The sequence below is a fragment of the Xenopus laevis genome, chromosome 1L (assembly GCF_017654675.1).
Source record: "Xenopus laevis strain J_2021 chromosome 1L, Xenopus_laevis_v10.1, whole genome shotgun sequence".
In the NCBI taxonomy this organism is placed as follows: domain Eukaryota; kingdom Metazoa; phylum Chordata; class Amphibia; order Anura; family Pipidae; genus Xenopus; species Xenopus laevis.
The window spans coordinates 214,147,357-214,164,315 of NC_054371.1; the positions used below are offsets into that span (position 1 = coordinate 214,147,357).

General features: G+C 39.1%; 1 protein-coding gene across 4 annotated transcripts in view; it reads left to right on the plus strand.

The window, feature by feature from the left end:
• The window catches only part of c9.L (complement C9 L homeolog), a 52,370-nt gene that overhangs the window by 25,624 nt on the left and 9,787 nt on the right, over positions 1 to 16,959 (plus strand). The window contains exons 1-9 of one of the 4 annotated variants that reach the window (XM_018263143.2): positions 430 to 551; positions 4,408 to 4,580; positions 4,908 to 5,022; positions 5,735 to 5,879; positions 8,360 to 8,507; positions 8,756 to 8,888; positions 9,742 to 9,957; positions 12,459 to 12,699; positions 14,600 to 14,746. In XM_018263143.2, the coding sequence (XP_018118632.1) occupies positions 4,462 to 4,580; positions 4,908 to 5,022; positions 5,735 to 5,879; positions 8,360 to 8,507; positions 8,756 to 8,888; positions 9,742 to 9,957; positions 12,459 to 12,699; positions 14,600 to 14,746 (1,264 nt within the window). In that variant the 5' untranslated portion in view covers positions 430 to 551; positions 4,408 to 4,461. 4 annotated transcript variants of the gene reach the window in all.

Genomic DNA, 16,959 nt, shown 5'->3' on the forward strand with positions numbered 1-16,959 from the left:
GACCTTCCCTAACATTGACTTCGGTAGCTTTTAGATGGCGAACTAGGGGGTCGAAGTTTTTTTTAAAGAGACAGTACTTCGACTATCGAATGGTCGAATAGTCGTACGATTTTTAGTTCGAATCCTTCGATTCAAAGTCGTAGTCGAAGGTCGAAGTAGCCCATTCGATGGTCGAAGTAGCCCAAAAAAAACTTCGAAATTTGAAGTTTTTTTACTTCGAATCCCTCACTCGAAGTTAGTGAATCGGCCCCCTGGACTGTAATTAAAGAGTTATAAATACTCACATAGCTGCATCTTTTGGTTGAATAAATGTAACTAATGCAGTGTTTTCAAAGAGTGCACGAGACTCTGCCAGTCCTACTTTCTGAAAGTCGGCACGCAAAGCCTCAAGGGAAAAACTATAAATCTCGTGAGATTTCATCTCCCGCACGGAGGAGAAAGAAAAGGCAGCAGGAAACTCCGACAGCGTTTGCCCCTCCCCACTTCCCTTATCACGGCAGTCCTGTAGCTGGAACTCGTGTCTGTATTCGTCCTGCAGGACAGACTGAATGGTACTTAGTTTATTTATGTTAGAGCTCTCTGTTAGTGTCTGTTCACTTTGATTGAATGGTCTGGTTTTTGTGAAATGTGAACAGTACTTTGTTTATTTATTTTAGAGACTTGATAAGGTTACGCTATGGAGTGATCTGTTTGTGACTGTTCACCTTGATTTAATGGTCAGTCTTTTGTGAAACATGTGCCTGTGATGTGCATTTCTGTGTGTATGTGTGTGTTAGAGTATCTCTGTGTGTCCCTGAGTCTGTGTTTGAGTGTGTATTCCTAAATCTGTGAGTGTGGGTATGCCTGAGTGTGTGTGTGTCTGAGTGTGTGTGTGTCTGAGTGTGTGTGTGTCTGTGTGTGTATGTGTGTGAGTTCTGTTGACCTGCCTTATAGGTGCAACTCCATGAGTAACCAACCCCCACATGCAGTCACAGGCAAATGAAAATAAGAAAATAAATACATTTTCATTAACTGAACATTCTGCCTTCCACTGGTTTGAGGGATCATCTGATGATTATTTAGCAGGTCCGGATTTGCGGCAAGGCCGCATAGGCCTGGACCTAGGGCGGCAAAAAATAGGGGCGGCATGCTGCCCAGCCGCATTATGGGGACATGTGCATCCCCATTCAATTACACCAGCTGCGCTGGCGTTTTTTCGGACCGCGCGGCCTAGGGGTGGCCCACAAAGAAATCCGGCGCTGTTATTTAGAAAAGGCTTGATGAGGCTTGATTCTGCATTATTTCAGGTCTTACACTATATTTGGCTTTGGGAATAAATACCTACATTTCTCCTCTCATTTTCCAGCTGCTCCTAGTTATTATTAATATTCGCTTCTGCACTGTGGGTGCCACGTGATGCTTATTGAGTTGGACAGCTACTAGTAGTCACTTTCGCTACAATACAAGGGCTACTGTCTCACTTCATAATATACCTGCAGAAAAAATGTACACAACACAACAAAAACATAAGCAATAATTTATGTCTTATTTCTGCTGATTCATATATTGATCAACCAAAAGAATTCTCTTTAAAGGGGAAGGAAACCTAGTCGGCGCAAACCCCCCACCCCCCCTCCCGTTTGTTGCCCCCCTCCCTCCTCCCCCCTGGCCTACCCGTCCCACCGGGCAAATGCCCCTAACTTGTTACTTACCCTCTGCGCAGGTCCAGTCCAGGGAGTACACAGACGACATCTTCTTCCACGCGATCTTCTTCCTGCTTTGAACGGCGCATGCGCAGTAGGATCATTTCGCCGGTACGATCTACTGCGCATGCGTGTGACTTTTGGCGCATGCGCAGTAGATCCGTAACGGCGAAATGATCCTACTGTGGCATGCGCCAAAACGCCGTTCACAGCAGGAAGAAGATCGCGTGGAAGAAGATGTCGTCTGTGAACTCCCTGGACTGGACCTGCGCAGAAGGGTAAGTAACAAGTTAGGGGCATTTGCCCAGTGGGACAGGTAGGCCAGGGGGGAGGAGGGAGGGTGGGCAACAAACGGGAGGGGGGGTGGGGGTTTGCGCCGACTAGGTTTCCTTCCCCTTTAAAGTGGGCATTCTCGCCATAGCCCTACATTTTTCTATCATAGAGTATACTCTATGACTAGGCATGAATGAGATTGGGCAGTTTGGCACAGCCCACACGCAAAACACAAAGGGGTCCTGTTTCAAGATGGCAGCGCCTATGAAACACTTTTTACATATAGGATATTTTCTAATCTGTTTCGGATATAGTCAAAAACAGCTGACTAAAGGGTTTAACTAAGGAGGGAAAGCTACTGTATATATTACTCATGTCTCAAGGTGACAGGTCCTTTTTCGTTTACGTATACAGCTGTTCTGGTGTTTTAGTATCTTTTATTTCATAAGAAAACCCACGGGGACTGTTATGGGAAGAGAACTGAGTGTATATTTACCAGTTTCCCAGTCTCCCTGCAATGCCGGTAAATGCATTCATCCTTGAAACAAAGTTTGCACAGATAAAATAGCTAATAGATAAAAAAAAGTCTAACATCTTTTGCACAACTCTATGTTGACCCACTGGAAAAACAAAGCAACTGCAGCTTGTTCTACCCCACAGCATTGCATGGAATGAGGCAGTCACCTTAGGTGACAAATTCCTGTTCAGAGTGCCCTATAAGTAAGAAACCGCTAGATAAGTCTCTTTTAATCACAAACTGACGGTATCACTGTATTTTAACCAGAAGGTTTTCCATTGTGACTCTATAAAGTCAAGATATTGCAGAAATCCTCAAATCCAATGCATTCACCAGGGTCTGTTTCATATACGTTTCTTTAAAAAAAAAAAAAAAAGGCTTTAAAGTCACGTTATTTTTATTCTTTTTTATTCTTTTTATTTAGTGGCCCATTCCTCTTATCACAGTTTAACAAATCTTGTGCAAATATGTTTGCTTGACTTAAGGGTCAAATTCTCAATCCACAGTACATTTTGCAATGGAATAGCAAACATATCACCCACTGCACGGCAGAAGATACTCCGGAGAGCAGAAAAATACTCTCGCAATATCAGCTCACCAGAAAAAGTACATAAACTTATTGGGCAACTTATTCACAGGAATTAGCCACATTCAATATTACTTTCATTATAATATAAAACAATTTCTGGGGGTAGCCATGGCACATGGGAACTGTCTCCATCTAGGCTGTGGAGAGTCAGTGTGGGAGGAGATTCATACAATTCTGCACTGTTTGATCTGTATATAATAAACTGTAGTCTTCCCCATGTGCTGCAAGTACCCTCAGCCAATGGAAATATTATTAGTTATAAATAAAAAAACACAATTAACTGGGGAAAAAATCTAGTAGGAAGCCACATTGCTCCCTCCTGCCTATGCCTACAAGGGAAAGATATGGGGGCAAATTCACTTCGCCGCACTTCGCCAGGCGTGGTTTCGCCAGCGCTCCGCAAATTCACTAAAATCCGAAGTTGCGCACAGGGGTAGCGTAAGGTTGCGAAGTTGCGCTAGCGTTGATTCGCTAAGCGAAGCGAAGTTACGCTAGCGATGGTTAATTTGCATATGGCGCCAAATTCAAATTTCAATGGAGGAATATGTAGAATCACTACAAATGCCTGGGAAACCTTCAAAACATCAAATAAAATGTTTATTTTGCCCTACACATGTGCCCACTGTATAGTTAAGTTGCCATGAGTTAGGAAATGTAGGGGGGGAGGAGGGGAGCCCCATAATATAGAAAAAACGCCAGCGTTTTTTGGGACTTAGAAAAAATGTGAACTTATTTTTGAAGCAATCCCTATCTACTCTATTGCGCTTCGCCTGGTCTGAGGTGGCAAAGGAAGTCTAGCATAAAAGGTAGCGTTCAGTACACTGCGCGCATTAGTGAATTTGCGTAGTTACGTCCGTAGCGAAAATTCGCCAGGCGTAAGGGTGCGAAGTAACACTAGCGAATTTACGCCAGCGTTCGTTAGTGAATTTGCGAAGTAACGAAAATGCCCAACGCTAGCGAATTGACGCTAGCGTTAGGCGCTTCGGCGCTTAGTGAATTTGCCCCATGGAGACTGCAAAGTCATGGGGGAAGGGATTTATATTTAAATGCTGTTTGGGGTCCAGGTAAATCATGTTACCCCTCCTTTGGCTCTATTAAATTGTGATTTCCTATATGGCCAATATTATATTGGCTGTTGTGTTCAAGTAAATGTTTTGTCTGTGAAGAAAAGACATTTGTATTATATACCTGTATTTACTAGGGGTGGCACAATGGGACACTTTTCTATATCACAGGGAATGTAAATCTGTGCAATGGAGGCATTTCTTGTAAAGGGGATTAGTGTTTTAAAACTTCCAGGCAATTGAAGCTTCACATGCCAAAACATGTAATCTGATTGGTTTTAGTTACTCCGCATTCTTTTGTGTGCTGTTAATGAATGACAATGGATCCATTATATAATGGGCTGCCAAAATCTTAGCAAGTACTCTGCCCCAGAGCCTTCAGCAAGCAACATGGAAAACATATGCTTATTGCTGGGACTAACCGTGCTCTGTGCATTTGTCTCCGGGGAGCCAAGGTAAGTGCTCAGTGTTTTGCCTCCAATGAGGATTTATTATATCTTAGTTTGGATCAAGTGTTACGTGCTGTTTTATTATTGCAGAGAAAAGGGAAATCATTGTGAAAAATTTGGATTATTTGATTAAAATAGAGTCTATGGGAGATTGGACCTTTCTGGATAAAGGGTTTCAAGATAATGGATCCCATTGCCGTACCTCTTTTATTTTCCTACTTTAATTTGAAAAATTTTTCCCAAAAGCTGTTCAGAAACAATATCCTACTCTAATGACTTGCACTAGAAGCCAGGCATCGCAAAAAAAAAAATTTGAATATCTATTTTTTGTAGTTTTTCACAGAACCCCCAGCGGTTCCAGAGAGAAGTGAATGCCCCAGCGCCTATTGACTGCCAGCTAAGCTCTTGGGGCAGTTGGAGCCAATGCGACCCTTGCACCAAACATAGGGTAAATATTTATTTAACTATACTGTATCTATAAAACAAATACGCAAAATTGTATTTTTCCACATAAAAATGAACTGCTATGACCTGCTATCTACCATGTTTATAGATTAAAGGGGTTGTTCACCTTCCAAACACTTCGATTGTTTTCAGACTGTACACCAGAAATAAATGCTTTTTTCAGCTACTTTTATTTTTGACCGTTTTTTCAATATTTAAGTTTAAAGTCCCTGTCTCAGGTTTTTCAGTCTGGCAGCTCTTTAATTCAGGTGCAGACTCTGAACTGTTACAATTTGCTCCATTAGTTGATACATTCTCAGCAGCATCTCTGGAGTATAAGCAATTATTGTATCAATTCTAACAGCTGCCTGTAATGAAACCCAGAGATTCTGCTCAGCAGGGACAATGATGAGAAATGTATCAACTAAATGTTTCACTTTAGAACAGTTTACAGGGTCGGTGACCCCCCCCCCCCCTTTCCCAGAGCTGCTTTAGAAGGTCAAAAATTATACTGTCTACTTCAATATTAGAAAATGCATCACACATAGAAAATAGAAAGTAATTGGAAAAGGTTGTTTGAAGGTGAACACCCCCTTTAATATACAATATATATTATGATAATTAAGAAGTATAGCAATCATAAATGTACAATGTGATGACAGTGTTGGGAACATTTTGTTCAAATTGGCTCCTTAAAATGTATATTTCCCTTCTAGTATCGGTCTAGGAGTGTGGAGCACTTTGGTCAGTATGGAGGGGCGGCCTGTGTGAATACCCTGGGTGACATTCAGCGGTGCATTCCTGAGGAGGATTGTTTAGAACAACCCGTTTTGTGTGGAAATGATTTTGAGTGTGAATCAGGTAATGAATCTATTATTAATAATGTGCAGGTCACACGTGAAGATTTCAGCTCATGGTGGCTGCTGTTTGTAGCTGACAAGAAATAATTTTTTATTGCATAATATGTGCCATTATAAACGATATGCCCTAGAGAAAGCAATGAAACATATATCCAGCCAGCTAGAGGGATTGCTATTCTTGTTACCATCCTTTACTTGCTCGTCATTTACAGCATAAAATATATATATACCAATTATCACCAAAGAGTGCACTAAATATAGAACTCAGCAACCTCAGTGGGTATTTAAGCAATAGCTACAAACAATAAACCAGAGGAATGCTTGTATTGAGGTGGTCTGTTATCAAAAAGCTCACTTTATAATTACCATATTCAAAACATACATATACTTAAAACATTATTGCAAAAAGATCAATGACACATGAGTTCTAATATAAAGGGCAAAGTACCCGGGTACTGAGGGAACTAGTGATGACCTTCCATATTCAGCAAAACTGTGTAAAACTTTGCAAAACGACGAAATTTCGGAAAACGCATTAAAGTCAATGGGCATTCTTAAGGGACGTTATTTTTCTTGCTCCAAATGCATTACAGTCAATGAGCATTTTTTCTAATGGCAGCTTTTTGTCCTAATGCATTGAAGTCAATATGGGTGTTAGTTCTTATGGCGACTTTTTTTTCTCTAATACATTAAAGTCAATATGGGTGTTATTTCTCATGGCGACTTTTTTTTTCCCTAATGCATTGCAAGTCAATGGGCGTTTTCTTAGTCGCCACAAAGAAAAGCCGATTTATCTCCCCGAATCTGAGTGTGTGTGTCTCTGCCCTAAGAGACATAAAGGGAAACTATATAAAGAAGTCTGTCTGTAAAAATCTCTATAAGGGATGTTGGCCTTAGGGTAAGGTCACACCTGGAGATTTGGGGAGATTTAGTCGCCCGGCGACTAATCGCCTCTTCACTAAATCTCCCCAAATCTCCAGGTGTGAAATTACCCTTATAAATAGCTGCTATGGAACAGATAGATACAGGTTCACAGGTTTAGTATCTGGCAATTAGTACATTCTAGTACAGCACTTAAAGGAACAGTAACACCACAAAAAGAAAGTGTTTTAGGATCAAGCCACACTGGGCGTTTTGGGGAGATTTGGTCACCTGGCGGCTAATCGCCGGCTAAAATGAAAAACTGCAATCACTAATCACACGCAGCGATTCGCTTTCCAAAGTTTCCTCGTGACGCAACTTTGGGCGACTTTGGAAAACGAACCGCCGCGTCTGATTAGAGCCGGCATTATTTTCATTTTAGCCGGCGCAGAGTCAGGGAAGGCACTTGGGGAGATTGGTCGCCGCAAAGACCCAGTGTGGACTTACCCTTAAAGTAATGAAAATATTATGTCTGTTGCTCTGCACTTGCACAACTGGTGTGTTTGCTTCAGAAACACAACTATAGTTTATATAAACAAGCTGCTGTGTAGCCATGGGCGTGGCCTTTCAAGGATACAAAAATAGATAACAGATATGTTCTGAAGAATCCCATTGTATACTACATAGATCATCTGTTATCTGCTGTGTATCCTGTGCCTTTTCCCCTTTTCAGCTTTGAATGGCTGCCCCCATGGCTACACAGTAGCTTGTTTTAGAAACGATAGTAGAGTTTCAGATGTACCAGTGCAGGGCGACAGTATAGTTTACTTTCATTATATTAAAACACGTTCATTTTTTGGTGTTACTGTCCCTTTAATCCTACATAGCAGTGCATGCAGTGTTGAACTCATAATATTTCTACTGGCCAATAACAAGCTCAGGGTGGTGTTTTTGGTGGTGTTTTCAAGCTTCTTTTTAAAAGAGAAGGGAAGCTACTAAGACAGTATATTGCCAATACATTAGCCACAATAGTACAAGCTATAAACACTATATTTATTCTGTAGAATGCTTTACCATACCTGAGTAAACAGCTCTAGAAGCTCTCTGTTTGTTTAGGATAGCAGCTGCCATATTAGGTTGGTGTGACATCACTTCCTGCCTGAGTCTCTCCCTGCTCACTCATAGCTCTGGGCTCAGATTACAGGAGGGAGGAGGGAAAAGGGAGGGGGAGAGAGAAGCAAACTGAGCATGCTCAAGCCACGGAGGTTTATACAGAAAACAGGAAGTCTGATACAGAAGCCCATGAGTACACAATAGAAGGAAAGAAATGTGGTGTTTCTTTCGACAGAGGACTCAGAGCAGCATTACTTTGGGGGTTTACTGGTGTATTTATATAGACCTTTCTGGTAAAACTTACTTAATTTTAGCCTTTCCTTCTCCTTTAACTGAGGCCACTCCTTTAACTGAGGCCACTTTATCGGAACTCCCTATTGGTCCATGTCTACTACTAGAGTAGTCCAAACTACAAAAGACACTGCGATCTCCATCAGTCAGGCCTCTCTACATCTTCCAGAATTACCACTGGCATAATTATTTCTTCTTTATTCTCCTGGTTTCTAGGAAGATGCATCAAGACCAGGTTGTTGTGCAATGGGGATAATGACTGTGGAGATTACTCTGACGAAACCTGTGATGATAAAGATCCCAAGTCCCCCTGTCGAAACTCAGATATTGAACTGTCAGAAATTGCAAGAACTGCAGGAGACGGGTGGGTAAAAATATTTGTATAAACCATCTAACTTTTTATTACACTGTAATATTGCATTGATATGATGGAGGATAAGATCAGGGTCACAGATTGTAGGTTGTCTCCCAAGAATGGACACAAGGCCCTGATACAGCTAGGAGGTTTTGTCTTGTTTTCCAATCAGGAAAGAACATTTTGATAACTGTTATTCCATTTGCAGCTTTTATATTTCCAATTAATATCACATTTTTTCTTCTCTTTCTTGGTAGGCTGAACATCCTAGGTATGAAACCAAGAAGAAACCCATTTGACAATGAATATTTCAATGGCATTTGTGATAGGGTGCGTGATGGCAAAACATATTTCAGAAAGCCATGGAATGTGGCAGCTCTTGTTTATCAGGTGAGACAATTCATGAACAAATATAACACATTACTGACATTATATACAATTATAACTCTACAGGACATAATATTGTACCTATATCCAAGGAAAATATAATCTGGGAAGGAACTGTAGTTGTGGGATAGCAGGTATAGTAGGGAGAGATGGTGCCTATAGTAACAGTGGGATAATAGTCTTTGGGAAGGGACTGTGACTGTGGGATAGCAGGTATAGTAGGGAGAGACATTGCCTTTAGTAGCAATGGGACAATAGTCTCTGGGAAGGGAGTGTGACTGTGGGATAGCAGGTATAGTAGGGAGAGATGGTGCCTATAGTAACAGTGGATAATAGTCTCTGGGAAGGGAGTGTGACTGTGGGATAGCAGGTATAGTAGGGAGAGATGGTGCCTATAGTAACAGTGGATAATAGTCTCTGGGAAGGGAGTGTGACTGTGGGATAGCAGGTATAGTAGGGAGAGATGGTGCCTATAGTAACAGTGGATAATAGTCTCTGGGAAGGGAGTGTGGTTGTGGGATAGCAAGTATAGTAGGGAGAGATGGTGCCTATAGTAACAGTGGGATAATAGTCTCTGGGAAGGGAGTGTGACTGTGGGATAGCAGGTATAGTAGAGAGAGATGGTGCCTATAGTAACAGTGGATAATAGTCTCTGGGTAGGGAGTATGTCATATCTACAGAGGAGTTCAAAGTAACAGCTGCACTTAAAATCATGCCCACTATATCTTCAAGAATCTAGATAAAGTACAGGATGAATCAATATTGGGGAGGTGGTTTAATTAACTAGTATTATTCTTAATATATGCATGTAATATAATTTCTATATTTTTAGTACTCATTGTTCATTTTACTCCAGACTAGAGCTGATAAATCTTTTACAACGGAAACATATCACGACGCAAAATCAGTGATGTCAAAGATTATTGATGGGCTCACAGTCAATATTGATGCATCTGTGAGTCTCAAACTAACTCCTACTGAGAATAAGAACGTCTCAGTAAATGCAAACGCGGGAATAGGATATTCAAAAACCAAGAACATTGAGAAACTGCGAACGTATTCAGAAACCAAGGTAAGGCTTTTTATGATCAATGTTCATTCCACCTGGAATTCCTACATCTGAAAATGGGAGCTATTGGCGAAAGGTTGAATTCTTTTGTATTCTGTGCCATATCAACTTTTTTTTTGGTAAAATAACGTGATTAAAAAATATTGATGGATAAAAAGTTTACTTTGCTTCTACACTTGTTATCCAAAATGCTCAGGACCTGGGTTTTTCTGGAAAAGGGGTCTTTCATTAATTTGGATCTCCATACCATAACTTTGCTAAAACATTACTTAAACATTAAATAAACCCAATAGGCTGGTTTTGCTTCCAATAAGGATGAATTATATCTTAGTTGGGATCAAATATAAGGTACTGTTTTATTATTACCCTGGAAATATTTTTAAAATTTTGGATTATTCTGATAAAATGGAGTCTATGGGAGATGGCCTTTCTGTAATTCTGAGCTTTCTGGATAATGCGTTTCCAGATAACGCTCCAGATAACGCTAAAACCTTTAAAAATTTGATTTGGACCATTCCTACCGGAAAAAAAAAATCCAAAATCTTCTAAAAGTCTAAATTGATTTAAAACAGTCCAATAGGATCAGTGTAGCTTCCACTGACTTTGACAAGTTTTTTTATTAGAGGTTTTCATGTTTTTTACACGTAATAAATCTCAAATTGTTAGAGCTTTTTTTTTAAAAAAAAAATATTAAAAACACATATTTAGAGATTCATGGAAAGAACAAAATTTGATTGTTATTAAATTGGCCCCACAGTTGCATAGTAGTTAAGACACAAGTCCGTCATTTTCAACCTTTTGAACAAGAAACTCTTACCTAATATCTGGGTGATCCATTAGATGGAGAAAAAACCCATCGGAAGGTGTCTCCAGTTTACCGCAAAAGACAACTTTTGTTAGATTCCATATCCTTGCATTTTTCTCTTTAAAGGGATCATCAGAAAACATGTTTATTTCAAAACACATCAGTTAATAGTGCTACTCCAGCAGAATTCTGCACTGAAATCCATTTCTCAAAAGAGCAAACAGATTTTTTTATATTTAATTTTGAAATCTGTCATGGGGCTAGACATTTTGTCAATTTCCCAGCTGCCCCTGGTCATGTGACTTGTGCCTGCACTTCAGGAGAGAAATGCTTTCTGGCAGGCTGCTGTTTTTCCTTCTCAATGTAACTGAATGTGTCTCAGTGGGACATGGGTTTTTACTATTGAGTGTTGTTCTTAGATCTACCAGGCAGCTGTTATCTTGTGATAGGGAGCTGTTATCTGGTTACCTTCCCATTGTTCTTTTGTTTGGCTGCTGGGGGGGAAAAGGGAGGGGGGTGATATCACTCCAACTTGCAGTACAGCAGTAAAGAGTGATTGAAGTTTATCAGAGCACAAGTCACATGACTTGGGGCAGCTGGGAAATTGACAATATGTCTAGCCCCATGTCAGATTTCAAAATTGAATATAAAAAAAATCTGTTTGTTCTTTTGAGAAATGGAGCGCAGAATTCTGCTGGAGCAGCACTATTAACCGATTCATTTTGAAAAAAAATGTTTTTCCCCATGACAGTATCCCTTTAAATACTTTCAAACCTTTCTTGAAATTATCTGATGTCTCTGCCAATACAGTCATTTTGGGGAGAGAATTATACAACTTTATGGCTTTATGGAAACACTTCTTAAACCTTAAAATCAATCCTCCTTTCCTGTAATTTCAAGGGATGCCCTTGTGTCCTCAGGAAGGATCAGCCAATGGACAGAGCATCCAGACTTTATTATATGGACCTATTTGTGCTCCTTTATCATCCATAAATATAGGAAATCTGAAACTCTAATGTGACAAAACAATTGCAATATTTGCATTTTTGTATAAAAAATTATTGAGGTATGGGACCTGTTACCCATATTGCTCAGGATCTGGGCTTTTCCATAATTTGGATCTTTATGCCTTAATTCTTCTAGAAAATCATGTAAACATGAATTGAACCCTATAGGCTGGTTTGGCTTACAATAAGGATGAATTATATCTTAGAGAGGCCTTTAGATGGGTGATATCAGGCTGATCCGATTTTGGGCTATAGGGCTCAACAATCGGATCATAACGAGGAGATATTGAGAGGTTAGATCAAGGACCTCATTAGAAAACCGATGTGTTCCTTGATCTGACGGGATTTTGGCCAAATATCGATCAGGAAAACCCGTTGGAGGGCCCCATACATTGGCCAGTAAGCTGCAGACTTAATCTATCGGCAGCTGATATCTGCCCATGTATGGGGGCCTTTAAGTACAAGGTACTGGTTTATTATTACAATGCAAGAGGAAATCATTTTTAAAAATCTGAATTATTTAGATATAATTGAGTCTATGAGAGAGGTACTTTCCATCATTGAGAGCTTTCTGGATAACGTGTTTCTGGATAATGGATCCCATACCTGTAGATAGTAATTATCTGAGGACTGTAACACTCTAAACTACTGGCGTGAATGGATGATATATAATGATTGTTCTTTTTCTTCAGGATAAAACTTTTATGCGAGTGTCAGGGTCTGTGCAGCTTGCAACATTTCAGATGAGAACTCGGGGTGCAATGCTTAACCCTACTTTCATTGAGGACATCAAGAATCTGCCCAAAGGCTATGATAAAGCTGAATATTTTTCCATTTTGGAGATGTACGGCACACATTATTCAGTTTCTGGCAACCTGGGAGGAAAATATGAGCTGGTATATGTCTTAGATTCAATCGAAATGAACTCTCGAGGTACTTCAACATTTTCCTAAATGTAAAGAATATTTTAGGGAAACCGATATATTGTGCGTCTATTAGTTGTAATTATACTACAGATGTCTGTCCCAGTGCATGTATTTATATTTATCTCTCAGGGGCAAATTTATTAAGGTTCGAATTATAAATTTGAATCCGAATTTGAATTTTCGAGTTGGATTTTTGGGTCAAAACCCACAAATTTGAGTTGGGAATAATCCAGACTCAAAATTGAATTCGATTTGTCATACTTTGACCCTTGGAACAACTCGAATTAAACTATTCGACACCTAAAACCTGCCGAGTTCATGTAGAAGTCAATGGCAGAAGTCCAGTAACCCATCTGAAGATGTTAATAGCCTTCCTGGCATTTGAGGGTTTTTTTTGGAGAAAATCGGTTTGTTTTTTCGGGACAGTAATATTTGATCAAGTTTTAGACGTTCAAGTTTTTTCTTAAATAAGATACTATTCGAGTTTCAAGGTAATTGGAGTTCATGCGAGGTAAAAAAACATTCGACTGAGTTGCCAGAGTAAAAAAACACCAGAGACAGGAACATTTAACTTAAAACTTAGGTTTTGGGAAAACGATAAAAAATAAAAGAAGGAAAGCAATTGTAAAAAGTTGTTATTTCTGGTTAACAATCTATAAACAGCTCAAATGAAAAAAGTTTTTATATATATATATATATATATATATATATATATATATATATATATATTTATATGTTCAAAAGTTTTATATTATAGCAAGTATTACATCTATTTTATATTTAAGATATAAAATTAATACAGTAATATTTAAATATATAATATATAAATGCATACTATTTAATAAATATGCATTTATTTATATTAATAAAATATTAATTATGGACTGTAACATATTACATAAACATTTTTTAGAAGTTTATACATTTGGGGTTTGCTTATATTATATTATTAATAATTGAAATACTTATATTTATTTTTGTATATTTTTATATGTTTAAAACTATTTATTTTCATATGTTACATGGTAAAACTAAGAGCAAACAGGTAAGGTGGACATACATGGGAATATTTTGTCAGACACTTATTTCTTGATGTTCTTCTGCTTAGGAAAGATTTGAGAAAGGTTTCTAATTTCCTAAGCAGAAGAACATCAGAGCAGCCTCTTTCTTTCTCCTGACAACTTCCTTGACTACTTGGTGGTCAGACTGGTGGGAAAATGACCAGCAGGTGGTGCTGTTGTAATAAAATTCATTCATGTTAACAGTACATGTATCCTTTAATATCTTGGAATTTAAAAAGAAAAAGAAAATCATGTACATTGCAAAAGTACATTCACTTATTTTTAAGGTTTACTTATCCTTTAAAGGATAAAAATAACAACACAAGGGGGCACATTTACTATTGGTCGAATATCGAGGGTTAACTAACCCTCGATATTCGACCATCGAATTTACCATTTACCGCATTTACTTTGATCGAACGATCGAAGGAAAAATCGTTTGATCGAACGATTAAATCCTTCTAATCGAATTTTCCTTTGATCAGAAATTACTTAGAAAGCTTATGGGGAAGGTCCTCGGTAGGTTTTAGGTGGTGAAGTAGGTAGTCAAAGTTTTTTTAAAAAGACAGTACTTCGACTATCGAATGGTCGAATAGTCGAACGATTTTTATGTTGAATCGTTCGATTTGAAGTCGAAGGTCGAAGTAGCCAATTCGATGGTCGAAGTAGTCAAAAAAAAAAATACTTCGAAATTCGAATTTTTATCATTCGGATCCTTCACTCGAGCTTAGTAAATGTGCCCCAAGGTGTCTCCCAATGAAAGGGGAACTACTGAAAATATTGAAAGGCATATGTGCTTGAACACTTTTACCATTTTCCACTTTCACTCTTGTGCTCTTTTTTCAGAATTAACAACTGAAGATATAAAGGACTGCCTGAGATTTAACGCAGACGCAGGTATAGGAGTAAAAGCAGAAGGGGCAAACCTTGATCTTAATCCAAAAATAAAAGGCGATGTATGTAAAACAGGTGGAGGTGAATCAGAAACAGAACGTAAGTGCTTTTGGTCTTTTGAAATGTGGGGAAATATATTACTGCATGTTGGCATTGTTTTTTAATTATAGGACAAGTTTCTAATTGATGATAAATAAATGAGCCACTTTACACCATATTGTCCTTATCACTGTATTCTCTATAATAACTGCACAGGCAAACAGCAGGCTTTAGAGGTTGTTTTGATTGTAGTTGTAGGTTGTATGATTTAATTTTCATCCAGCTAGCCACACCCTGAGTATCACTTTTAGGGATGTGCAAATTTAACCTCTTTTGCTTTGACAAAAATCGGTCACTGGCGAAAATATGTCAAAATGGAATAAAGTGTATGGGTGACAACATTTTTTTTGATACAAGTTAATTTTTTTTTTCACTGTACAACATTTTTTTCTCCCATTGAGGTCTATGGTCGTTATTTCCGCGGCAAAACAAATTCACTCCTCCCTAATCACTTTGTCTCTTGGACTCTGGGCCATGTTTAGCAGCACTACAGATACTGTTCATGTGGTGTTTATACAAATGGCCTGTAGATGTCACCGTGCTCATACTTATACTGTGCATACTTCCTGGTAGCTTAAAAGTGAAAGCTTACTGTTGTGTAATTCCTGCTTGACTCTGCTAATAAAGCACTGTTATACTCTACTCATCCTCGGCTACCCAAAACATAACAAATAGCGACAAGGATGGCTCTTCTACCTCTGCAGCAGCCTGCACCTTTTCTTCCAAACCCTGGTGAGCCTACCATACCTTTTACTGCTTGGATCCGTATGTTTGAATATTAGATTATTGCTGCTGAACAAGTGGAAATTTCTGCTGCTAGAAAACGTGCTTTACTTATTCACTGCCTGGGAGCAGAGGGACAGTAATTCTATACATTACCATTACCTGATGATACTTATGAAACTGCTCTTACTGCTATAAAGAACTTTTAGAGTAAATGTGGTTGCTGAAAGATATAAATTCTGCCAACATGGACAACGTAATGGCGAATCCACAGAACTATTTGTAGCAGCTTTGAGAGAGCTGGTTGTTACCTGTGAGTTTGGGAATCTAACAGATGAAATGCTAAGAGACCAATTAGTGGAAAAAACAAACTCACCTCATTAGAGAGAGCAGGATTTAACCCTTGCAAAGGCTATTACAGTTGCTAGCCAAATTGAAACAGCAGTGGCAGAGGCTAAAACTCTCAGTCAGGGAACTGCTGGGAATGTACAGACTGTGAATTCAACACTGTGGCCTAATAATGCACAGTCACAGGCAAAATACAGTGCTAAGGGAAGGGATTCACCTACACTGCAAAACTGTGCAGCAAATACAAATAGAAAATACTGCTTTTGCTGTGGTTCAACACAACACACTGCAAATCATGTTACATGTCCTGCAAAAGCTAAACGGTGCCGCAACTGCACAAAAGTAGGACATTTTGCTGAGATCTGCCGTAGTTCTGCTAAAGATGTTCATGAAGTCACTACTACAAATGTTACAGTATTAAGTGTGGATAAAGCTGGTACATTTATTCCAGACAAGTTTATATGCACTGTTAGGGGCAAATTTACATAGGGTCGAATATCGAGGGTTAATTAACCCTCGATATTCAACTGCCATCTCATTACTACAGCAGCAGTGCCTGTCACACAGCCAGTGTCTAATATTTCACCACAAAGCAACACTTCACTGGGCTGTGCAAAGAACTGTGCACAAAGTTAAGTTGAGACCAGATGTAAAACCAGTCCGCCGGAAATTGAGGCGATTGCCCTCTCTATAAGGGAGACTGTCTCACAGGAACTAAAGAAACTGGTAGAGCAAGATGTGATTGAAAAATCAGAATCCTCTGAATGGGTTTCACCAATTGTTGTAACAATGAAGAAAACTGGAGGTATTCGATTGTGTGTTGATCTCCGTGAACCTAATAAAGCAGTTGTTATGGATAATCATCCCTTGCCACACATAGAGGAAATATTTTCAGAACTCTGAGGAGCAAAATTCTTTTCTTCTCTGGATCTTCAGAGTGCTTATCATCAAGTATTATTGCATGAGGAAAGCAGAGACCTCACTGCATTTATCGCCCATGATGGTTTGTTTCGGTTCAAGCATGTACCTTATGGACTGGCTTCAGCACCGAGTTGTTTTCAAAGACTGATGTCTTCTATACTCCATGACATACCTGGTGTAGAATGCTACTTGGATGATATAATTGTCTACGCTCCAACTTT